We start from the raw sequence: 25567 nt of genomic DNA, 5'->3' as shown, positions 1-25567 counted from the left end.
ATCATCAAGCTGTCAATATTTAGATAATATTTAAGATCATGAACTGATCTTTTACGGCAGCATACTTTTGCACCTTTTACTGCTAATTTATCTGAGGTGTGACTAATTGAGTTGCGAATGCAAACCCCACAATGTCAGACTATCACTCCAGATGAGCCAGGCAGACAGGCGTGGGATGGAAGTGTCTATCACTGCTAACACATGACAGAAGAGTGAGCACTGTACAAATCATGCTGCTCAATATAGTACCCCACTCAAAGCGCTACTAATCACAATTAAGGGCTCCTCTCTTCATCCATGCAGAAAAACAATTGTGTAGAGATATTGTTGTTGCATATTTCTGTTCGATGTTGTTATGTATTTAGTATTTGGTTAATTGTGGGAACCCAGTTACCAAAAACCAACATGACATTTGTAAAAAAATTAATCTTATTATTTTGAAAATAGTTTGTGATTACATCACCGAGCAGCAATTCCTCCTGGATAGCCAAATTGTCAGGAGACCAATCACATTCTTCCCTCTAATTGCTCCAATCTACCTTCCCATACGGCACACAATCCCACGTTGAGCCTGTCCCCAAACATGGCCCCAACCCTGCTGCTATACATAATACTAAGCAGGGAAATGACTCCCCACAGACCCATCGTCAGTGGCACTAGTGCCAAGCCCGCCAAAGGAGGGTTAAGTAAATATTGGGCAAAGCAGCTGCTCTCAGAGAACCATCATCTGCCTGCGTTCCTGCCTGGTCCCAGCCTGGTATAAATCACATACAGCAATTAGTGCCACACTGTCCCCCTGCCCTCGTTAAACAACCTGGCTGCTGATGAAGCCCATAAACACCAGACAGACACCAGCCTGCTTGGGTGGAGACTGGAGGGACGGAAGGATGGATGGACAATCAAGAGAATGATCACTGTTTAACAGAATGAATTGATATCTTGGACCAATGTTTTTGACATAAACCAGTGTGATCACTCCGGTGCTACATTGTTCTTTCATAATACTAAGGGCCCTATCCTGCACCCAGGGCGAAGACACGACTGACAGAAAGAGATTGTGCCAGTGAATCAAAGGTTCAGTATTTTCATACTAATTAAAGAGCGCATTATTCAGATATAAAGATGCGCCTTAACAGGGCACGCATACACTTGTTACACACACAAGGAAGCACAGCAGCGGAAAAGTGTTTTACTTTAGGTTAAGAAAAATGCAAAATTCAGCCACAGGTAACAAATCATAATATAATGGAATGAAGTAAGCTTCTCAGTTTATCATATTCATAGTTTGTTATAATATGATGAACTAAGCTGGAATCCTTCAGCTGAATGCTTAGGTCAGCATACTGACATGCTCTCAATGACAATGCTAAGATGCTGAGAACGCATAATGTCTGCCATGTTCACCATCTTAAGTGCATGTGTGTTAGAGTACTAAAATGTAATAATTTGCACGCAGCAAGAAGGTGCAGCTGAGGGGAGTGTCATTGGTGTTCTAGATATTTGGTCACATTAAAGATGATGAAGACTAGGAAGGGACTTTGATGAGGAGCTCATTCAGTTGGGATACCTTTCCAATCTGTTCTCTTCTATTTCCATAAGATGAGGACGTCATTGAGTCCATGACGACCAGCTGACCATATCACTGGTTGTTTATGGAACGCAACAGAAACATTCATCTGACCGATCCGTTGGAGTCTGTTTCAGTTCAGTCAAAGGCTTGGGACCCCTGTGTTTGTTTTTGATCCAGAAAGAAAAAGGTGGAACCAATGGGAGAAGATGAAGGATAACTGCTCCCAGCAGCAAGGGAATCTTCCATGGCTACTTTTGTCAGAGCCATTAAGGTGTGCAGCCTTCATCAAGGGGAAGAATCGTGTCTGGCAGAAGATCAACTGTCTAATTAAAGCATTGGTGTGTGGGCAGAATGGCTGAACTTTCTTTAGTGAAAACCTTTCAAATCAGCGTATTCAGAAAGAAACATGACCAAATCAAGAATCCTTCTGAGACAACAGGAACATGCACTGAGGTAGTCAAAGAGAGAGAAACACACAGGCATAGGCAGGTGCAGCTGTGAAACTAAAAGGATAACCATGTTCAATTACTGTCTATTTTTTTACAGTTTTATCAGAAAACTATAATTATATGCAAAAAGCGATTTATAACACAAATGATGTGGTCCTGCCGTCAGATAACAAAAGTCTTATATGTGTTAGTCTTAAAGACAGATATGTTGTTGTTTCATTTGTAAGACTTTCTGGAAAAAGAGGGAAAATCTGCACATCTTAAGTCTCACACGCACACCAAAGGAATATATATCATTCGAGATGTGATGGACTTTTCAATGAAACACAGAAACATGTCCTTTCTTGCAGACAGGTAAACTCTAAGTTGTAGGGCAAATCTTATTTGAAAGGACAAAAAGACACATCATTAGGTGGACATACTATATGTTTCCTGGTTAGTTCTTTGTATATATTTATTTGACATGTAATATAATTAATACAATAAAACAAACAGTGATCAGTTGAGAAGATTCCTTCGCTTGGCAGGGGTAGCAGACCACAGATTGTGCCTTTAACAGCATGTGTGCCCTGCTAATCTTATCTAGCTAATATAAATTAAACAGCATGAGCCAATGATGCTCTAATTTATGATGCTTGATCTGAAAAGTGATAATCAATGATCACTGAGCTGATGTATTTAATGTATCAACTGTGATGCAAAAAAGAAGAAGACACAAACAGGCTCTAGTGAGAGCAGAAATAGCCATCAGCACCTCTATTACCATATTGCTCTAAATTACCACCATCACCAGGGGAGCATTTAACATGCCACTACCCAGTGCAGAAGAAGTCCCTACAAATAATGTCAGAACGAATGTATCTGATTTACATTCTGCTCTCTTTGTCATCGTGCAACCAGTTGCTGTTGTGTTCAGGGTAATTAGGAGGTAATGAGAGTGTAATTGGGCACATTTAGAGACAGAGAGATGGTCACAGACAGACAGACAGACAGACAGACAGACAGACAGACAGACAGATAGACAGAGCACTCAGGTGATGAATGACTTGTCTAAGGGATGACGCTGTATGGGCAGACTCTCTAACACCACCACCACCTGAGTGCCACTCACAGACGACAAGGCAGAGGAGAGGGGGGTGAAGGAGGTGGGAGGACTGATATAGAGGAGGGGGATGGGGAAATATGGCTGGAGCAGGTGGAGGAGGCTGGTTAGCAGTGGTGGTGCTGTAAGAGAAAAGAAGCTTGTCATTCTAGGACTGCTTGGCTTGTGCACATGTGGTCAGGCAATATTCTTGTTCAGAATCCTCTTTTATTTTCTGTCTTTATTCGCTCCTGTTTGATTGGTCCTTCTTTGTATTGCCTTGTCTGCTCTGTGGTGCATGCTTAGTTAAGAATTGTAGAAAGAAAGACAGTTGTGCAATAATCTTTCGGAAATATGCCTCCCCCAATTCTTCTTGTCTCTGTCTCTGACAGGCTGAGACAGATTCTCCTGTTTAGGTGCATTGTGCATTGTGAGAGAGAGAGAAGACGAGAGAGAGAGAGAAGACGAGAGAGAGAGAGAGAGAGAGAGAGAGAGAGAGAGAGAGAGAGGTGAGCTGGTTACTGTGGCAACCAGGAGAGTGACTCTTAGGCAATGGCATATGCATAGGGGGGAGAGAGAGAGAGAGAGGGGGTAGTGGTGTCGGGGGGTTGGGGTGGAGGAGGCAGATCAGAGGGAGGTGTCAGTGGGTTACTGCGCACAGAGACCCCGGCAGAAGAAAGGGAGGCAGAAACAAAAGGAGCTGTGTTCTGAATGGTCGCTGTGGACTGTCAGTGATTCCTCCTAACAACCTGCTCCCACTGCCAGACACTTCCTTACTCTCTGTGTGTCTCCATCAGAACACTACACGCTCCAGTCTGTAGCAGGAGATTCTCCAATTGAATTGTACCATTAATAAATGTAAATTGTTGGGAACGGCTGGATTTGAGCTTTAAAATGTACCTAATATACTTCACACTTTTTGAGTTGATTGTAAATTATTTGAATTCAATTGTATTCAGTTTCTTTAATTGGATTCATCTGCTGATTACTTTCTCAATTGATTGATTCATTGTTTTTTCTATAAAACCTACAAAAACATGGTAAATATATTTTTACATTGGCCTCAACAAATATCTTATAGTCCAAAAGCCAAAGATGTTAAGTTAACTACAATGTTAAGACGAGGACAAGCAGCAGATTCTCACATCTGAGAGGCCGGACCCAGACAACGTTTCGCATTGTTGCTTGATAAATAACTTAAAGCGATACTGTGTAGCTTTGGAAAGAAGAAATAACACATTCTTTCTCCAGCAATTAAACCCAGTACAGTGTTTAGTCTGGTACAACCAGCAGCTCATTGAGTCACTGACTTGATGACTATTGACTACTTGTGCTACTGTTAAACTATGCTAGCAGTTATACATATACATTATTAGTGGCTGCTGTTAAGCAAACAAAGTCGTAATCAAGTAAAGAAACATCACGTCCCCAAACTGGCTCAGTAATTTCATGTACACAGAAATATCTACCTAAACTTTGCTGGCATTGGCTAATAGTATCCACGATAAGTTACTTGTCATACCAGACCAACTAAGGCTGTACTGAAACTTTTCATTTTCCAGAAGATGAATGTGTTATTTCCTCCTTCAAAAGTTAAATATTGTCACTTCAAATGATTCATTAATTGTCAAAATAGTAGTCAATTCATTTAATTTCAATAATCTACCCAAAGCTTGCTACCTCTGCATGCAGGAATCAATTTGATCGTTACTCATTTTACCCCGTACGTTTATCACGTAAACTTGCCATTTGTGCTTAAATAAAGGCTATTAACCTTTTAACTCTTTCCAGAGGCATTATGACTTTGCTGGCCTGTTGTGAAGACAAGAGGAGGATGATAGTACGTAGCCTCTGACCTTATGACAGGAGCCCATAGAGAAACAGACTGCCAGAGACAAACAGAGCCATGGGGTGGGTGTAATGAATATGCTGCCCCCTATGGTGGGGATGACCTTATAAACAACAACAAACTGTCACTATGGCCAGGCCTGCTGGGAGCTGCCCTCTGTGCAAGGGCACAAGGCCTGGAATTCACTGAACAGGGCAGCGAAGGCTCACAGAAGAGGCTGTTATTAGAGATTATAACATAGGACAGGCTTCTGGGCTGCACGGCTTTATCAGTCAATCTTCCAGCTGATGAGACCACATGGGCTCTGTGTTAGAGGTTGCACACATCTCCTTTTCACTACGCAGCACATTACAAAGTGAGGATGGCACATCATAAGTTATTTGTTGTATTACCCAGGTAGATCATCAAAAGTCTCACCGAGGCTGCTGTGGTAAATGTGCTCCTACTGTGTCGTGTAACGCTAAGTGACTGCTTTTATTATACAAGACAAGCTACGCCTGCAATCGCTGTGATCTCAGCCAGCCGTTCTGAATCAAACAGCAGAGGAGAGACTTCCTCATGTTTCAAGGGGGACTTTCATGTCACCATGAAGGAGACAGGGAAGAGCAGCGGTGGAGGGTTAGAAGTCAGAGCAAAGCATATGGCATCTTGAATTTTGGGCAATGAGAACTGACAGGTTAACTGAACACTTGGCGGGGGTAGCGAGTGGTAGGGGTGCTCAGGGAGAGAAAGGGTAGGTGAGAGGTGGGGAAAAAGAGGTGGAGGAGGTGTGTGTGGGTTCTGGTACGTGTGTGTGTATGTGTGTCTGTGTGTGTGTGTTGGGTGGGAGGGGTAGGTGGGTTAGGTTGCTAAACACTCCCATCTGTTCGTATCCCGAGGCGCTACTAGGGGCAGTTAGCTACTGTCTTATGCAGATGAGCTGTTGCTGTGCTGGCGTCTTCCACTAACAGCAGATAAATAACGATATAAATATATAAATATATTTGAATAATAGGAATGGCAGGATGGGAAAACAAAGAGTAGAAGGGTCAAGCTGTTTCCGAGGGAGTGTTTGCTTTTTACCATCCGATGATCACAGCTCTCTCAGGATGTAACTATGTCCTCATTAGGGTTTGCCTTCCTCTGGGGCCGTCCCAGGAGAGAGATCTGCTTAACAGGGGTCCTCTATGCACATAACATGCATTATATGAGCTCTGACGATGTGGTGGAACTCTGGTGGACTAAACAATACTGATCATGTCCTTGTGTACTTTTGACATCAGCGCTCAAAGTAGGAGCATACGGTACTTGAAGACGAGCCATTTACACACTATTATCAGCGATACACCGCAACCCAAGGCTCTTACAATCTATTACAATAAACCTGTAACCACTTAATGAAACCATTTACATTTATTATTCTAAACACCGGGTAACTAAAAACATCATTGTAAGTGATCCATTTTGGTTTCTGTTAATGGGGGCTTCTGGCAGAATTAGATAGTCAGCTGGAACAGTGACAGCCCACCTGTTAATAAGACTAACTAACTCTCAGCCACAAAACGTTTGCAGGAAGGAATGTCATAAATGAAATAAAAAGAGTTGGTTTTATAGACCACATTTAGAAGAATGGAGTAAATGTAATATATGTTTTAGTAAGAACATTCAGTTTATTTTATTGGATCCCGTTCGGCATCTGCTGCATCATTTTCTTTCTCAACATAGTCCCTTAAACTTCTGATTCCAACATTCACAATGGACTTTTCAGATTGAAAGGGGTTTTAAGGGGTAATCGAGTGATTGCATCAACTACGTCCCTGTTCTTAGACACAGTCATGTCATGTGGGTGCTTCCACCAAATGATTACATATTCAAATGAGGATAAGGAGCTTTTGATGGAATGAGGGGGGCAGGAGGAGAGAAAAATGGTTGAAGAAGTGGAGGAAGGAAAGCAAAGCCCGTACTGATTTGAATCTGGTAAACTGTCAGAGAGAAGGATTACCCCACCAAATCCCTGGCGAAAATAGAGGCCCAAGTTATTTACTAGCCTTACAACCAGCTGCAAACCATCTGTACGTAATTGTAAGACATAAACTTTATGAAGATCAACTAGGGATTTAGCCGCAAAGCCTCTTATGCTGCTGAATTGGTGTCCCTGCTTCGAGGGAGAGTATGGGAGGGTGCTCGAGACAGGTCACATGTTCTTTGGAAGACGTGGACTCTGCTGCTCTCTCTAGTATCTATCAGCGCCCCGTCCTTCTAAATACATACACAAACGTTGTGTATTAGAGTAAGGGGGAGAGTGCAAGGACAGGGAATGAAGGTATGCTTTACAAAGTATACATGCAACACATTTGCTTGCTTAGACAATAACCTATAATGAATTTCCTGAATTTCCCTCGGGATAAATAAAGTATCTATCTATCTATCTATCTATAGAAGACAGGCCCATGTCCACACACATACACTCACACACAGTACTATACACATGACTGGCCATGGCCGGCATCAAAGCATTTAATTGGCTTGAGCCTGAATTCCTTTTCGCATGAGGCCCGTCATGAGATCCCTATTAGCCACGTAATTGACCTAGTAACCTGCAGTTAGCCATGGAAATCAGCATCGGGAAGACAATGCCTAAGATACAGGCCCAGCATAAAACCTGCATGCGGCATTGTTTAATGTAGGTCGCTGTGCATTATGTTGTTCCTGGCAGCAATCTGAAGACAGGAGATAAGAAGTCCTGTCCAAGCCACTGAATGGCAGGTAGCCAGCTTAATCCTATTTAACAAGATTTGTGCTGAATCTGGGGTGGAGCGTGTTGCTGGGGTCACACGAGGAGCCTGTCGGCGTCAGGCTGGGGCTTTCAGGTGGGGTCATGGACATCTTAAAAACACTTCTGTGCCTGTGCTTCTCCCTGATCACTGAAACTAGTGCATATCAAGTGCTTGTGAACAATTGAATCAAAGTAAAAAAAAGTGTGGGAAAACAAAAGTGTGTTTTTTTGTTGTTATTTTGCTGCTGACGGAAAGAAGGAAATAAAGGCTTTCCTCCACGAGTGCATCACTTCTAAGAAACTCACAGAAGGGTCATCCAGGAACAAATATTGTGCGATCTAAGCTGCTGGCTGCTTTAACTCGTTTATTTTCTTCCACTGCACTAAATCCTTCCATCTCCATATGTTAAAGGGGGGGGGGGGGGTGTTAGTGTGTTAGTGCGTTAGTGCGTTAGTGCGTGTATGGGCATAGGGGGTGGCGGTGTCAGGGATTAGCCATCCTGTCTGGACATACGCCTTGTTTAATTACGCTGAAGGGCATACCCCATCATAACCTCAATGACCACCCCCTAAAAAAGAAGCACTAACATAGGATGTATAATGTCATAAGAAATATATATAAGTACATTAAATACAAGGTAGACCAAGAACGTATAAAATGTAGTATAATACAACTATTATTATAGACCGCTAACCTAAAATAAGATCTGAAACTTTACCTCATGTATCAAAACCTTAAGAATCATTTGTGTTTCCATGTTGTGTGTAAAAGATATGTTGATATGTGTTAACGCTGCCATATGCAAATGAATCATTTATCTGAAAATCCCAGAAGCTATTCACTATACAGTAAACAGCCTGTAGAGCAGAAATAAACTCTTAACATATAAACCAGAATTCTTAAAACACATCCAGTCCCATGAGCTGAGTGGAGGACCTGTAGCTCGGTCACATCATAACTTGTAATAAACCTTCAGCCCCACCCACCCCTGCTCCCTCTTCATTAGTAGGTATAATCCCTGATGGCCCATCTGCCAGACGTCAAAGCCACAAAACACAGAGCAAACAAGGCTGGAAGAAGCGGGGGCCTCTGTGAATGGGCCGACTGATCACTTACATAGACCAGACCCGTTGTTTGCTCAGCCCAATGTGCACACGACAGCGCCGCTATTTCCATACACACATAGGGAACTATTTGAGCTTCAGGAGAAGGATTGTAGCTAATGAGCGGTGCACCTGCCTCCTGGATAGCTGTGTGTGTGTGTGTGTGTGTGTGTGTGTGTGTGTGTGTGTGTGTGTGTGTGTGTGTGTGTGTGTGTGTGTGCGTGTGCGTGTGCGTGTGTGTGTGTGTGTGTGTGTGGATGGGGAGGGTGGACCCTCTCCCCTCCAGCTGAAAGTACAGACTTGATACTGTAACATTATATAAATTGCAGCTAACTTTATAGGATACACTGGATGCTAATTAATTGTATTATTTGCTGGTTTTAAACAGCAAATAATAACTATGTCCCCTAAACAAACCCAAGCATTCAGCCACACATATTTAAAGGGCCTCCACTACATGAATACAAATAAAAGTTATCTTTCCAAGCTCAAAAAAAAGGGCCTTGGTTAGGAATCAAAAGAGAATGTTTTTATCAGCTCGTCTTTCAAATGTTAACTAAGAGCCAGCACTGTTCTGGTAACACAGACTGACGGACACAAAATGGCTGCCTTGGACTGAAAGAAGCAGTGAGCCAGAGCAGCAGCAGCAACAGCAGCAGCAGCAGCAGCAGCAGCAGCAGCAGCAGCAGCAGCAGCAGCAGCAGCAACAGCAGCAGCCTAGACAGAGCAAAGCTTTTACTGGTCCCCTCTTTCCTCACTCTTATTTAGAGAAGATTAACAAATTGCCAGTAAACCACCACTTGATTGCTTTTTCCCCTTCCAATAGTGCCACAGTATCACAGTCAACACATTTGGGGGCTGCAGTGTGACCCCCAGGCTGCCCAACCAGGATTACATTGTGGAAATGTAATCGTGGTTTGGGGGCTAAAGGGATCAAGGCACTAGAAGACACAATGTAATCAGGAAGAACGTCTACACCCCAAGAATCAGGCCGCTAGATAAATCCAAGCAGAGATTTATCCACAATGTCAATTAGAACATATGCTGGGACACATTAATTGAGGCATGACATGCTTACTGAATGTTGCCTGCTCAAGCATGCTGAGGACAGCACACGTTACATTTATACACTCAATAGATTTTTCACAGTCCCGTCCAATTCTTTATTCAGAAAAGGCAGTATGGTAGAACTCTTTGTTTTAATATATTTTATGGTTACATAAATATAGGGATGTGTCAAAGGCAGTTTCATCTCACGGTGTATTTGATACTGATACAAAGTGTATACTGTGTGTGTGTGTGTGTGTGTGTGTGTGCGTGCGTGCGTGTGTGCGTGTGTGTGTGTGTGTGTGTGTGTATAAATGGCTGCACAAGGTCACATGATCTGGTCTCCATTTTGCAGTGCAGTGCATGTGTGCTGCAGCTTGTCCAACACACCTGGGACACACAAAGATAAACACACACGTACAGTTTAAGTTCAAACCTGCACCTCACTAACACTGAGAGCACAGAGGTGATAGCTTAGAAAATCCAGCTAAAGGGAAAGAAGAAGAAACTGGCTAACACACAGTGAGCTTAATAGCTGCTGAGAGAGAGGAGCTTATCTTCCCACCACAGCTAATATGAGCTTCTCAATTAGATGAAAGGCTCTCTCCCTTTCTCTAATTTTTGTTCAATTTCTCCAGGCAATTTATTTAGGGTGGGGGGAAAAAAATAAAAAAGGAGCGGAACCCGAGCAAACCGTATTGGCCAAACGCACAACGAGTCATAGCGAGCTTCAGCCAATCAGGCGGAGCTCACAGCATCAACTCAGGCCCTCAGCAACAACATGACTATTTACTGTATGCAAGAGAAAAATCTATTTGGGGTTCATCGCTGCTCAAACCACACAAACAAAAACATTATATTCAATTGTCTTTATACACGAACATAATATATTTACACATGTTGAATGAATTTAAAATCTGCACTTTAATTGTCAGTAAGTGTCTAAGTGTGACCTTATTTTTTGACGGCTGCAGAAAGAACGAACATGTTTATTTAAAAAAAATCTTAGCTTTCGGAAGACAGTCAAAGATATTTTTAGACAGTTCATTCTGTATTCTGCATTGTGGATTAACTCGGATTATGCAAAGGAACCTTCATGCGTTTACTTATCAGTTGAATTTCTTTGTCCTCTGAATGAGTTTCACACAGACTCCCTCCGTATTGTATTTCTCTCTGTAGTTGGCGAGTGGAACTAAAGGATTATGCAAGCATTTCCAAAAAATTAGGTTTCCTCACCTTTGATAAAATAATGTAAAGAGTTGGTTGGAAAGAGCATTAGAACATTTTGTTTTAATATTTTCAATGCCGGGAGTTTGCATGTAGAATGAAATTATTTCCAGCCACTCAGTTCAAACATATAAATATATCTGGAACGAAATATTGCATAATTATTTGAAATTTAGCATTTAAATAATAAAAGTAATAAGTAGCCCTACAATTGTTATTAATGTGTTTTAGGTTGAATTTCTTTTAAAGAAAAAATAAGATTTCATTCTTTAATACATTACTAAAATAGTATTAAAAGAAATTATGTTTAATAAATCAGATGAATCATGCATTTTAGATAATATGCAGCTTTGTAATGTCTTTTAGCCTAGACAACGTAACACATTTGCTTTTCAAATTTAAATAAAATGTTTATTTAGAAAGTTAATTATAATCTTTGTCTATTCTATTATAATGTATCTAAATAACTAAATAAAAACATACATTTCTTGTTTATAAGTTCAATCAGTTAAGTTACCATAATGTGAGATAACAAAAAATGAATCTTTCTTCAAATCACCTTTAATAAAAGCATGAGGCTTTTTCCAGATCTTGATTCTTGATCATCTTTTCTCACCATCTGCTCCTCCTCTCGTTTTTATTCAGAGTCAAGGTTACACGTCACAGCTTGAACAAATGCTGCTGCAGGAGTGCAGCGATACATGACAGGGCACCTGGGCAACACATGCAACATACATTGTTTGGGGATATCACTTCCCTAGCTGCCTGAGACGTCCATCTATCAAAGTGATTTCCCATGGCGACTCGTCTTAGAAATATCTTTTCCACAGGTCACCTTTATACTCGCACCACTGAATTAATTCACTTCATTATTTGTGGTTTTGATTAGCATCGCAGAGCAGGGGGAGGAATCTTTTTATTGCTATTATCTTCTGAATGACTTGTGGGACAGCTAAGGTTGGTACCTCATTCTTTACTTCTGTGCAAATGTTGCTTTAAATTGCTAATATCTAAATTATTATGCAATACATTTTTCCAACCCTACTTGCAACTAAAGAGATTTTATGGCGAGAAAACAATCGCATTTAACTGAAAATGAAATGGAAATTAAAAAATCTCTGATGATATCATAATAGCACAAGCCTCATTTGAGGCCTGCTGAGGTTTTGCAGGTAAACAACCATGACTTATTCAAATGCTAACATGTCCGTAAATTGCAGCACAGACAGGGACACCTCTGTATTTAATATGTAATATGTGAATCTTCTGTAAAATGCTTTGGCAACAACACATTCTGTTCATGCCAATAAAGCTATTTGAATTGAATTGATATAAACAGAGAGAGAGGTGTACATAGATGTAGGGAGAGAGAGAGAGAGAGAGAGAGAGAGAGAGGCTGTGAATTGGCAGAGTGAGTGGCATGCATGGACAGCCCCTCTGTCTCTCAAAGACACTGCAGCAGCTGCATGCACGCGATAAGAGCAACCATTCACAGCCAAACCCCCCCTTTTCCTCCTCCTACAAACCAACACACCAATGCACTCTTCTCCTTTCCCTCTCTGTCTCTCTTCCCACCACACACACAGACACACACAAACGCACACACGTTTATATGCACATCAGCCTCTCTGCAGGTTCCGACAAAGTTGCTGGGATTTCGAGCAGCTTTTGTTGCCAGTCAAAGGTTTTCCCTGCAAATCATTTTGTTCTTTCAGAATTCTCTGACGTCAAAGTACAACAGGGTTGAACATGGATGCGATGGAGAGGTGTGGGGGGGGAATCACCTCTCTTTTTTTTTTATTGCTGACAGAGAGCAATTACATAGCACTCAGCAGGCCAGAACACAGGCGTTTCTACAGCACTGTGACTGACTCTCATCTAGCTGTCCGCCACATCCACCGCCGAGTCTGATTTCAGATTTTTTTTTATCCGCCATTCTCCAGTGATCTCACATTCACAAGGCGATTGGTTAAATGCCTGAAAATCACTGTCCCATTATGACAGCTGGATGTTAAAATGACTATCTCTGTTCTGTATTCGAGGTCCTCCTTGTGCCATGTGCGCCATCACTTGCTGTGAAATGGGTGAGATAATAGTCTCTGCATCGAAACCGCAACTTGCATTCCAAAGATATTTAGGCCTGAATGCATCATCCATGTCATGTTGCTTCCAAGCACACACAACCTGCCCCAGCCTTGCACTATAGCCTGCAACTTGTCATACATGCAACAACAAATCTTTTTTTTTTTCTCCAATATTTGACATGTGAATATAAAGAACCACCAATGACATATATGCTAAACTTTGATCCACTGATAACATCAAGGCCCAAATCCATACAGTCCACAGAATGTCTAAGTGCCAATTAATTGGTGGCTCCTTCCACGATTAGCTCATGTTGCGCTTATAGCTAATCTGTATCTTGGCAGGGAGCCACGCATGACCTGGCTTCCCTCCAGGTCTGGGAGCCGCGGAGGAAGCAGCCATGAGCTAGGCCAGCACAGCGCTGAGCAGCCTGCAGAAGATGTGCCAGACTGCAGCGACACAAAGGAGACCTCACTGTTTATCAAAGATTAAGCAGTGTTTAGTATCTCTACCCCCGACCCTCCTCCTCCTGCCTGTGCTCAAATATACGCACACTCACACACACACACACACACACACACACACACACACACACACACACACACACACACACACACACACACACACACACACACACACACACACACACACACACACCACCTCCTTCTCACACCCTAATTGTTCCCAGCCCCAAGAGTTTAATAAAGAACAAATTGCGGTTATTGGTTTGCAAACAGAACAGTACGGAGGTGGGAGTGCGATCATTGCAGCGCCAGTGCAGTAAAAAGACAGAAAGGACATCAGACGATTTAATGAATATCACTGGAACAGCAGGCTGTGAAGAGAGAGCTGTGGTGAGCACACGAGCACAATGTAATGCTGATATTTACCGTGCTGCTGGACACTTAAGCATGTTATTTTAACTGCAAAATGTTTTAATATTGTAATGAGGCAATGTAAGGAATGACACAATCATGGTACCATGATAGCATACCGACCAAGACTTTCCTGAATTTACTACAGCGGTTTGGATTCCAATGTAAGGAGGCCTTGAAGTAAAATAACCCTTTATGCTTCCAGAAAGCTACTCATATTTTATTTGTCAAGAGCTGGACAGTTATAATTATTACTTAATTGTTCCACTGAAATTCACACATGTACACTAACTGCAGCAATAATACAATGCAGTATATCCTTTTATTTTATTTTTATATAGTTGTTTGCTTTGACCATTTTCTTAATTTTACCTTCTTTTGTAAAGCAATTTGTAATGCATTTTTGAAAAGTATATTTATTATATTTAGCGTTAGTCGAGTAAACCTTATGAAGAGTATAAGACAAATCCACACCATTATTAATAAAAATAATTACTATTAAACATCAGTAGTCAGTAGAAGTCATCCTTACAAAATGGTTTGCAAATAAATCATTATAAATAATAAATACTTATATCCATCTATGCACTCATTGCTACATTTTTTAAGTAAGATAATTTGATATTGTTTTCATGAGGCTCGGTGGGTTTGTGTGGGTTCTTTTCACTCTAAAGCGTATCATGGTGCCTGCAACCTGCCCAGCCCAAGTGTATCTATCTACCCGTCATGTTCCCATAATGCTGTGTGGCAGCTGCAGCCAGATTCATGCACACAGGTATTGATTTTCTTCCCAGTTTTTTTTCCGTCAGTGCAACCCTTTATTTATCTCGCTAAGCCCCTGCCACTGGGTGTGAGGAGAGAAGCTGCTTGCAGCTTGTGAGAGGACACAGTGGATTCAACGCGAGAGACGCTAACCTGGATTCAGTTTCATGTATCTGTTATTCATCTGCCACCACTGCTCTGCTGCAGAGTATAATCCTGCTCTGTGTGGGATGTATGTGTAGGTATGCTTGTGTGCGTGTGTGTGTGTATTTGTGCTGTCCGTCCATACAAACACTTCATTCTCCACAGGCCACCTGACCCATTTTTCTGTGTGAATAACAATACTCCAGCCAATCATGGGCAGACAGAATGGCGAATGCTGGAAAAAGACTCTACATGCAGCCTGTCACACGTCAGAGTCCCAACCCTGCCTATCGACAGAGCGAGGCAGGGATGGAGAGAGAGAGAGAGAGAGAGAGAGAGAGAGAGAGTAAGTAAACCTCGCTCTTCTCTCCCCCTCCTTTTCCCTCTACATCTCCACCACAGAGGGACCAGTAAAACCATTACCCACCCACCCCAGCCCCCAGCTCAAGGTTGTGCTGCGCCAATGGCTGCGCTTCCTACATAGCATGCTAAGAAAAGGGCAAAACCAACAGCGAGCGAGTTGCAAGGCTGCTCCCATCAAAATACATCAATTATACCGCAATACCTTTGGCTGCAACACACAGTTTAAAGCAGATTACATCCCATTCTACCCTCGAGACAATAGTTTACAGTAGGGCAACAGTGATACTGGAAAGTCACTATCCCTCTAAAAATACACTGAAACATTGGAGTACGAAGGGAAATCATTTAAATATACATACATAACCTCCCTTTATTTTCACTCATGCTGCTATTACATGTTAATGAAACATTTATTTAGACATGTGGCCAAACGCACCTGACATCTCAGGGTTGACTGAATGTGTCCATAGCGAGAAGCAACATTTGTATGGCTCATTACCAGTCGCTTCGTAGCTGCCTTGGAATGGAAGAGAAACAGTGGGCACTGTGGAAACACACGATAACGTCCGGCAGTCTTTTGATAGTAACTCTTGATATTTACTTCAAGGGCCCATTATCCACAGCCAATTAAACTGACATAGTGTGGCTGGCTCTTCTCCCTCTCAGCAAAGGCTGCAGGGACCGAGACTGGCAGCAGAAATAACTCCAACACACATCCCAAATGTCAACAAACATGAAATAAACTGGGAAATGCACAAGCTGGCTCAGCAAATGGCCAGACTGAAAGTGTTGGAGCAATCTGCAATCTCCTTACACGACTGTCTCGCCATGCTATCAAACCCAGCAGCACTGGTGAGGGTTATTATAAGATATATTTATTCCTTCAGTGTTCTTGTCCAAGAAATAAATAGACGTTAAAGGTGTGTTTACCCATGTACCAGTTCATATGCAGTACGTGTGTATGAGATAGTGATAGAAGCAGAGGGAGCATGAGAAAAAAAAGAAAAGATTAAGGCGGCAGAGAGATGAGGGAGGACTGAGCAGAGCAAAGAGAATCTGTGTGATGGCCGACGGCCCTTGTGCTTAGCTCGTGTGCTGAATGAAAAGAAGCCCCTGCGTGGGTGTGTGTGTATTTGTATGTGTGTGTGAGTCTCTGCAGTAGTGCTGAGGGGTAGGCCCCCTCTAAGCCCTACTGGTGCTGAATGCAGAGCAGGCAGCATCAGGCCAAGGCAAATGACTACAAGGCCTCCTCAGAGACTGCAGCGCGGGCTGCACCTGGGGAATGTCCCTGCACAGCAACACAGCCGCAGCCAGCCTCAGCCCATCACATCACAGCCCAAAAAGCAAGCCTTCAGGAATTACACACATTTCCACCAGGCAGGGTTTATAACATATATTTTTTTCTGTGGTGATTATCAAATATCTTCCTGGTGAAACACCCACACACACCACACATCCATGTTTACTCATGTTTGTCTGACATGTCCTGCTTATCAGTCTGCTGTGAAGTCTTGGGTGTAAGAGTCCGCCACAACCACAAGAGCACACCATCATGGTAAATCAATCAGAGCGTTTAACTGCATTACCACATATGATGAAGATAAACAAAAATAAATTAAAGCAACATGTCCACTGATACAAGCTAACGATAGCTAAACTGCGACATCACCTCACTAAGCCGTGTCAGGAAATTAATGTGTTACTGTGCTCAGGGCTTTTGATTAGACGCATGCACCATGTTTACACCAAACAATGGTGGAAATAGGAAGATTATGTGCTATAATAAGCCTTCTTTAAGAGCCTGATTATAAGACATTAAAGCAGTAAAGGCATCACAATCACACTTTGTTCCTGTTTGGCTCTGCTCACCGAACAATAACTGAAAGAGTTTGCAGCTTATGAAATGATGCATTCCCTCAATGTGTCTTGATAATCACATCACAGCATTGTATATTGTTGACTACAGAAACAAACAGGTGACACACAACTGCTCTCATAGTTAAGAGAAGAGAAAGTGCTCACTGTTTAAAGCAGGCATTTCTCCACACCATACATTGTATTCTTTCACAATTAAAACAATAATTTCATTGGACAAAGTGATTCATAAATCCAAGAATCAGTTCAGCTGTATAGTCATGGCTCACACGAGTTTACTCTAATCCTTGTTTAAATTACTGCACAAAATGGATACAAAACAATATCCGTCTTTATTAACAAGTTATGTTGATGCGTACTGTATGAGTGGGTGGAAATTAGAAAAATGTGTCCAGTTCAGTGAAATACTTCAGTTCTGTTCCTAAAGCAAATCAACTTGATGAAATGTTTCTTGGAACAAACGTAAAGGAAACAACAAAATAAAACTGTGCTGCCTCATTGGCAGATATTATCGTATCTTTTAATCTTTATCACGAGCATGAAGTGGATATACAGTGGTTCTGTTCAAACCCCAGCCCACTACAAAAGCACTACTAGCAGTTATTTGTATTGGATGTCCTGAATGCATGTTTCATCATAGTGTTCTATTCTTTTCTAATGGACACCAGGACCCTTTGTTATTCTACCCTGCAACAACTCAAAAAGGTCCAGTGAGAGTTACGCAGGGCTTGTCTGACGGGCACATCACGCTACACCTTTCCAACTGAAAAGCCAAATTAATTATTTATGGCAAAGACAGAAAAGCTATATTTCACAAAGTTCTTTGTCTAATGTCCAAGTGTTGATATTATTTTTTAGCATAAAAAATTGAAATGTCGAAGCTCGGTCATTGAGATGAGGGGTTAAGCCATCTTGCATTGAGCTGTCAGTTGGTGTGCACATAGACTCGCAAACATGGACACACACTCAAATAATGCACTTAAAATGTGTGTAGTAGAGGATGAGGGGAATGGACGGTGCGTCAGTAGGATGCGTGCACTGAGACGTGAATAAAGACCATTTGCTCATGGATTCATAGGCTTCCGTCATCCATTATTTAGCATGGAGAAGAGCAGTGGCTGGATGATTGTTCTGACAGCGTTTACATGGCTGATGGCTACAGATGTGATGATTTTTACGGCTCAAGATAAACACTTTGTTTTGACAGTGAAGAAACTTTTTTTTCTTTCCAAACACAACGATGTATTCAAAATGAGAAAAACCTAAACATGTTCCATCCTTGTCTAAAGCCAGATCTGTAAACGCTTGAAGCAAATCCATTTATGGACAATTAAGAGATTGCTATAGATTTCAACATGGGCAATTTCGCCTCAGCGGACAAATGTGAAACGTCAACAAAAAAAGCCGTCGCTAGCCAGCATTTGCCCTCCATCCAAAAGCAAAATGACATTAACCCTTGTCTATTGAGTTTGCTAAATGCCCCACATAAAGTGAATTTGCCCCCCAGGGCTGGGAAACAATCACGCAGGCGAGCGTTCCATTTAAGTGATTTGAATGATCGGAGTGCTGCAGTGCTTCCTATCAACCAGAGAAATGGGTCAATACACTGAGGCTAAGTGACACGGCTGGCAGCCTGCGCTCTCGTGGAAGACCAGGCAGAAGAAGAGGAGCGGGACCTCACTGTCATTGGGTCAGACAGACGTGGATACACAGACACACACAGAGTGCTTGTGTAGGTTCATTTCAGAAGATTTGTACAGTTCGCTCAGACCACACACACCTCTGCTGTCACAATGCTCCTCACAGCTCAGCAAAGAGGTAAAGATCCTCATCAGTAACTAAACACTGATGCCAAGTTCAAACTACCATACGTATATGTTCACATGAACTTTTAGACATTATGCAGTAGTTAGTGTAGTAAAGAAAAACTTACTTTCAGCGTTGATTGACAATGTGTCTTTCTCCCAGGACACAACAGTGATGTAGGCCTCCACTGAGGCAGGGATAATGCACTTGAAGACCGCCACATTGCCTCTCATGGCTTTCTGGTCCTCCACCCGGACAGTGTAGGGCTCTCGTAGGACTGGGAGGAGGGAACAGAGAGGTGTTGTGTATAAGATGGAAAACTGCTAATACTTAGATAAGGCAAGCTACTCCTCATAATGGACCATGTTTGTTTGGATTGTAACGATGCACAAGTGTAGACATTCATGAGCAGAGAAACTGACCAGCCTTAATGTGGACATCTTGGCTCCTGATTCTCCCTGAGGGGTTCTCCGCTGTGCAATAGTAGGTGTTGTCGTGGATGAGTTTGCTGAAGCTGGAAGGGGGGATGTGGAAGATCTGAAGGGTGCCATTGGGGTGCACATGGCGGATCCCTGGTACATCATAGATCTCCTCGCTGGTGACCAGGTACCAGCGCAGCGAGACAGGGGGCACGCCTACGGCGGGACAGGGCACCGATGTCCCTGTGGTGCTGGCAAACACTACCTCTTGCACAGATGCATTGACAAAATATAAGCTGGAACGTAGATCTTCACAGAAAACTGCAGGGAGAGATTAAAAACAGAAATGTTAGACAAGCTTTTGTTTAATCTCCTATCAAAACTTGCAGAGGTCTTCAAACAAACTAACCAGCTGTACCCACTATTGGTAAACAGAATAACAATTACATGTGGCAGAATCCTGCTTTCCTGCATCTCTACTTCTCTTTGGGTTTAGTCCAAGTGTGTTTTCTCTGGTTGCAGCAGTGTGTTTTCTCTAGTCTGTGAAGAGACATTGCAGCAAAGCTGTGTGGGAGCAGCAATGGATGTGAAATAGAAATAGTGAAATAGCCAGTGGAGCGCCAGACCCGCTTTCACAACATGTCTGTAGACACATCCTTCCTCTAAAACATGCATCTGTGAAAAAACACCACAGAACACTAGAGCTGGGACCAATTATCCAATAATGGATTCCCAGAAAAAGAAACCTATTTTGATGATTGATTAATGGTTTCAGTTGTGAAAAAATGCCAAACCTTCTCAGATTCCAACATGAAAGTATGTAATGTTGTCTGTTTCACTGTAAACTGAGTAGTTTGTGGTAGTTGACTGTTGGTTGAACAAAACACGACATTCGAAAGGTTTAACTATATTTTGAATGTTTACAACAATAAAATTATTAATCAATGAATCCACAAAACAATCTGCAGATGTATCCGGCCTACAGAAAACACACACACATATACATACCAACCAGAAAGTTCTTAAAGGCAAACACAACCCAACAGCGTGTTCTTGCTGTCAGTGGCTTCAGGGCTAATTCTCCAGCAAAGGAGGCATTTCTTGGTAGAGGTATGGAGGAAAGATTCATTATAATCTAATCTTAAATAATCCTCTTGAACATTAATATACATGTATGATAGGAGGTGCTGTCATACTGTGTCAGCAACAATCTTCACATGATATTTTGGTATTCTCAAGGTTTTATTTCCACTGTTTCTGTGTTTACCTTCACACAGCCAAACAACCGTCTTGACAAACTCATTTTGCATCTATACTTTGAGTTAAAAACTGTTGCCTCTAAAAGGTTTCATCTTGAAATAGGTAATCCTGCATTATAACAACTATATTGTTGCTGTGGTGTCACTCACTGAGAATCAGTTTACATAATCACAATTTGGATTTTGTCAAAAGAAATTGCCCTTAAAGCTGGTATGCAGTGACTGTGTCATATTCATCTACACAGTGTGCAGCAGAGGATGTTTCCAAGTTATGTTGACTAATGAAGCAAGTCAATGTAATGTGATGCACTTTCCCTGTAGTAAGTTACTGCGCTGGATTAAAACTGACAATGCAACTCTTTGCTGTAATGGACAATCCACATTGTTGGCACGAAGCCAGGAGATGTATACTGGCTGCATCCCAAGGAAGAGTGGAGGATTTGTTCAATACATGCACTGCCTTTTATTTATTATTTTTCTTGTTTGAGTGGTGGAGAAAATAAACAGTGATAATGTGAGATAACTGCAGAACCCTGTTTGTAGCATCTTTCTAGACCTGTGCAGTTTCAAAGACTCTTTCTTTACGATTGTTGTAGATAATATCTTTATCTGCCTTCTGCACAATCGTGATTGTCTTTACACCTCAAGAGGAGATAGTAAGAACCTTCAAACTGCACAAACAAGGGACCGCACAGTCTTTTCTGATGGACATGTAACAATCAATAGTTTCTTTGTATCTACTAACTAAATAAAAGCTTTATCAATCTCTATCCCCATAAGTGCCAGTACATCCATCAACAGTAATGGACCTATTATTGTTGTCAAAGTCCACGATCAGTCATTGTAAAACCACATTTTGGCATTGCAAGTATTGTCTGTGCAAAATATCTATACAAACATCTTTAACAACAGGTGTGCTGTTATCGTAGTTTTTTTTCCATCAATCCTGTTAGTAATGATATCAATGTATGACTTAATAACTGAGATGATGCAGCAACATCGCTGCACCAGACCTAACGTCTACATACTGCAACGGGTAAAAGTTGAAGTAGGAATTCCTCTCCATTGCTTTGTTTGGATTTGTGGGGTGGTACTTATCTATAGTCAGTGTAGCCACCAGACTCCATTGAAAAAAAGAGTCATTTTACCTGGCAGAACACAGGAGTTGCTGGTCTTTGTGTTAATGTGGGACTTTGCTTTTGCTTTTTTTGGTAAGTAGCTCAGTCTGTAGGGACTTGGCTTGTTAACTGACTGTCATCAGTTCTCATCCCAGAATGGACCAAGTACTGGATGGTACCTGAAGAGGTGCCAGTTTACCTCTTGTGCACTGCTGAGAGGCCCTTGAGCAAGGCACCACACCCCCACACTGCTCTATGGAGAAGTACCACATACAACCACACTTCAAACAATCAGAACCAGCCCATAAGTCGCCTCTCAGGGTGATCATACCAAGGGGCCCCTACGTAAAGCTACTGTAGTACTGTCATCATTAAGGTAGATTAGCTGAGAGGTCGGTGAGCAGAATCTTGCGCTTTACAGTTTTAGATCTAATTGAATTATGTCTTTATAAAGCCATAAAAGGATAATGGCACATTGGTATGACAACGATGTGGCTAGTTAGAGGAATCACACTTAAGAAAAAGATGTTTGTTTGATGCTTGCTGACTACAAATTGTGGCTGGCCGAGCTGAACAACGTTACCATAGTTAGCGTACAATATTATGTCACGGATAAACAAAGTACGGACTGTATACAATGTTTTACTGCAGCGTGCTCTTACATGAAGAACCTCGTCTTTACACAGTTTATTTATGCTACTGTTCTATTTGATTGTGACTTATGTGGATTCAATGGTTGTATATTTGTATTGTCTTTGTCATGTTTTATTGCTTCGTGTACCTCTATAGTCCTTTGTGTATTTTATGTTTATTTATTATTATTATTATTATTATTATTTTTGTTGTTATTATTATTATTATTTATTATACGATTGAAATCAGTTACATCTGCAGGGCAAAAAAACAAAGAAATGCTCATTTTAATTTTAGAATGATATTTGTGTTGTGTGAACAGCCACTGTCAACAACTGTAAGAATTTCCGACATAGACTCTCTCTAATGTGGGCTTTCCCTCCCTGTCGCCAGCCCGCCTGTGCGACAGCTGCCAATCCCCCCTCCCCGGAGACCAAACATTTTAGTGCTTCATAAATTCCTAATGAGCGCGCTCAAATCACCGGCCACTTCCACCCACTGGTCGTTCAACCTGTTAAGACAAACAAACACCATAGAGAACACATGTTTCCACACATTTCTGGCTGCACTCACTTCACACATGCAGCACTCTGAGGGCCTGGAGGTGTTGAAAGGCCAACAGTTGTAGTTGTCGACAGCTACAGACTGTAGTTTCTATCCAAGCGAACGTAAAAAGAGGCTGAGGAGCCAAGACACATGCCAGTTCAGGGGGATTTCTTTTTATTGATTGCCAGTTTGTCCATGCTAAAACCTGAACATTAGTTACTTCAAAACATTGATCGTCACACATTGAGGTACCACTTTACCAATAAATGAGTAACCTTAAAAGTTGTAAACACACACACATACTTGTGTATGAGGTTGTATTTTGTGTGCACATTGTGAAATGTCTATCCTGTTCTGTAGTTGACATGCAGATAATAACCTTCAGCTTTTATTGTTCTGTGATCAAATTGCTCTGCATTTAAAACTACTTTGACAGCTTTAAGCGGGCTACTCTTACACTGATCAATCATCAGTTTTGAATCTTCAGGTTGCTTTAAAATATGTTGCAAAGACTAAGCATGGGTCCATACTGAGCTTTAACCTTTATATATATATATATATATTATTCGCATTTCCACAAAATGGCACATTTGATAAGCAAACATGTTTAACGTAGCTGCATTAATGCAGTACATATAAAAAGGAAATTAGTGGTGAAAAAAGCCAAGTGAAGCACAGGCACGAAAAGCCCCATTCTAAACCTCCCTCTACCCATAATGATACATGAAGAACGTGTAAACACACAGAGTAACAGCTTGACAGTTGTTTTCTCAAGTAGGAAAATCTGTCATCAAGATGATCATAAAATCCCAGCATCTGTTATGAATCGCAGGGAGTCTGACTGCTCAGGAGACACACACACACACACACACACACACACACACACACACACACACACACACACACACACACTGGTAATTAACAATGCATTGCATCATCCATACAATAACATACAATAGCTGAATTTAATTTAATTGAAAGCTCCGCTGTCTAAGCTGTAAGGGCTGTAACTGTCTAAGGGCTCTCCTCAGTTCATTAAGGCAACTATATTAATATAATTATTAATTAATATATTATAGTGCAAAACATGCTTAAATGTTTTTTACATTTGTTTGTTTTGCATTTAACATGTTGTAGACTCAGTAATGTCTTCTTCATGAATTACGAATGTGTCACAGTATCTGGGTTGGCATGCAATAACCTGTGTTCTAGCATTTCATGTTAAGAGAAGAAAAACCTTTGTAAGAGTTAAAAACACACAAAGATAATAAGAATAAAAAATGTAAGCATACACAAAATAACTAAAATAAGATTAAGTAAAAGCTGAATTTACATAATATGATTAATGATAATTACGAATATAAATAAATATAAGTATGTCTATGTTACTGTAATGTTATATCATATTTGTGAACGTGTGGTGATCATCTTATAAAGTCATTATCATTTGTGTTCCACAAACGTCTTTTCTTTTAGTTTAAAGTCACAGCAATACAGTGAACTACAGTAATGTAACTCTCTGTACCTAAATGTATGTGATTGGAATCCCAACTTAAAAAAAAACTAAAAAAAGTGTGTCTGGACTGAGGCTGAATAAAAGCTGTGGAAAGAGAAGAGGAGGTGTGGGATGGAGAGCAAAGAGCCACCCTGGTCTGACTGTTTGAAGAGAGGCTGCTTCATTACTGCTTTTGTCTCAATCCGCTTTGCACCAACTCATAAAAAATTGAGACGCCCACCAGCTCCACCTCCACCACCACCCATTTCTGGGTGGCTGGTTCCTTAAGATTGGAAAGCCTGATGGACACAAAAACCCTGCCAGATCCCAACAGTTCAGATAGATACAGTGGAAGTGCATTTATTTTTCAGCACAGTGCCAAGGAAAACAGTGAGGGCGGGGTTTGAGTAGGGAGGCGGGAAAGCTGGAAAGCACTCCGACAGTGACACGCAGGCTGCTATTAAAAGAGAGAGACTGGAAGAGAATGTAAAGAAATGGGAGGATAGGACAGATGCCAAGACAGAGGTCAAAGACATGCTCCATCTCAGTTGTATCCCACAATCTCATTCAAATGAATACTTTCTCTTTCCCCTTTTTCTCTGCAGCCTCTTTCTCCACCAAGTCTGTATTCTTTTTTAACCTTCATCTCTCCTTCACACTCCTCTGACCCTGTCTCTCACGCTCTGACTTTGCTCCACCTTTACACGAGGATGCAGGTGCAAAAAAAACAATGCATGCAAAAGGAAGAGAGCCAGAGAGGAAGTCAGACTGCACTCAGCAGACTGAGTGTACTGATGTGTATTTATCATCTACTAGACCTTCATGAGTCCCTGCGACTAAAAAGCAGTGCAGACTAAAATCAGTAGAATGTAGCAAACGTATGGAAAACAACACATACACTCCTGCGTCCGTCCGAAAGAGTAAAGGCTGCTGTTGGGTAAATAAATTAGATTTTTAAAAACCTCCTCCTGTATAACACGTTACTTACTCGAATGCACTTAATAATGCATTCATATCAGTTTATTGGTACACACTCCCTGCAGTATATTACCTTTGACTCTTCACTGAGAATTATCTAAAAAACTAAAATTACATATACAGAATT

General features: G+C 41.5%; 1 protein-coding gene across 4 annotated transcripts in view; it reads right to left on the bottom strand.

Annotated features, from left to right (window-relative positions):
- dscama (Down syndrome cell adhesion molecule a) overlaps positions 1-25567 on the bottom strand; it is a 91543-nt gene that overhangs the window by 49751 nt on the left and 16225 nt on the right. For all 4 annotated transcript variants that reach the window (XM_029448306.1, XM_029448309.1, XM_029448308.1 and 1 more), the window contains exons 2-3: positions 19415-19732; positions 19120-19269 (exon numbers count right to left, since the gene is read on the bottom strand). In XM_029448306.1, coding sequence (XP_029304166.1) covers positions 19120-19269; positions 19415-19732 — 468 coding nt within the window. The remainder of the gene's footprint in view (positions 1-19119; positions 19270-19414; positions 19733-25567) is intronic.

This window comes from Cottoperca gobio, chromosome 14 (genome assembly GCF_900634415.1).
Source record: "Cottoperca gobio chromosome 14, fCotGob3.1, whole genome shotgun sequence".
Taxonomy (NCBI): Eukaryota; Metazoa; Chordata; class Actinopteri; order Perciformes; family Bovichtidae; genus Cottoperca; species Cottoperca gobio.
The sequence above is the reverse complement of the archived record's forward strand: the minus strand, read 5'-3'. Positions and strand labels throughout refer to the sequence as shown.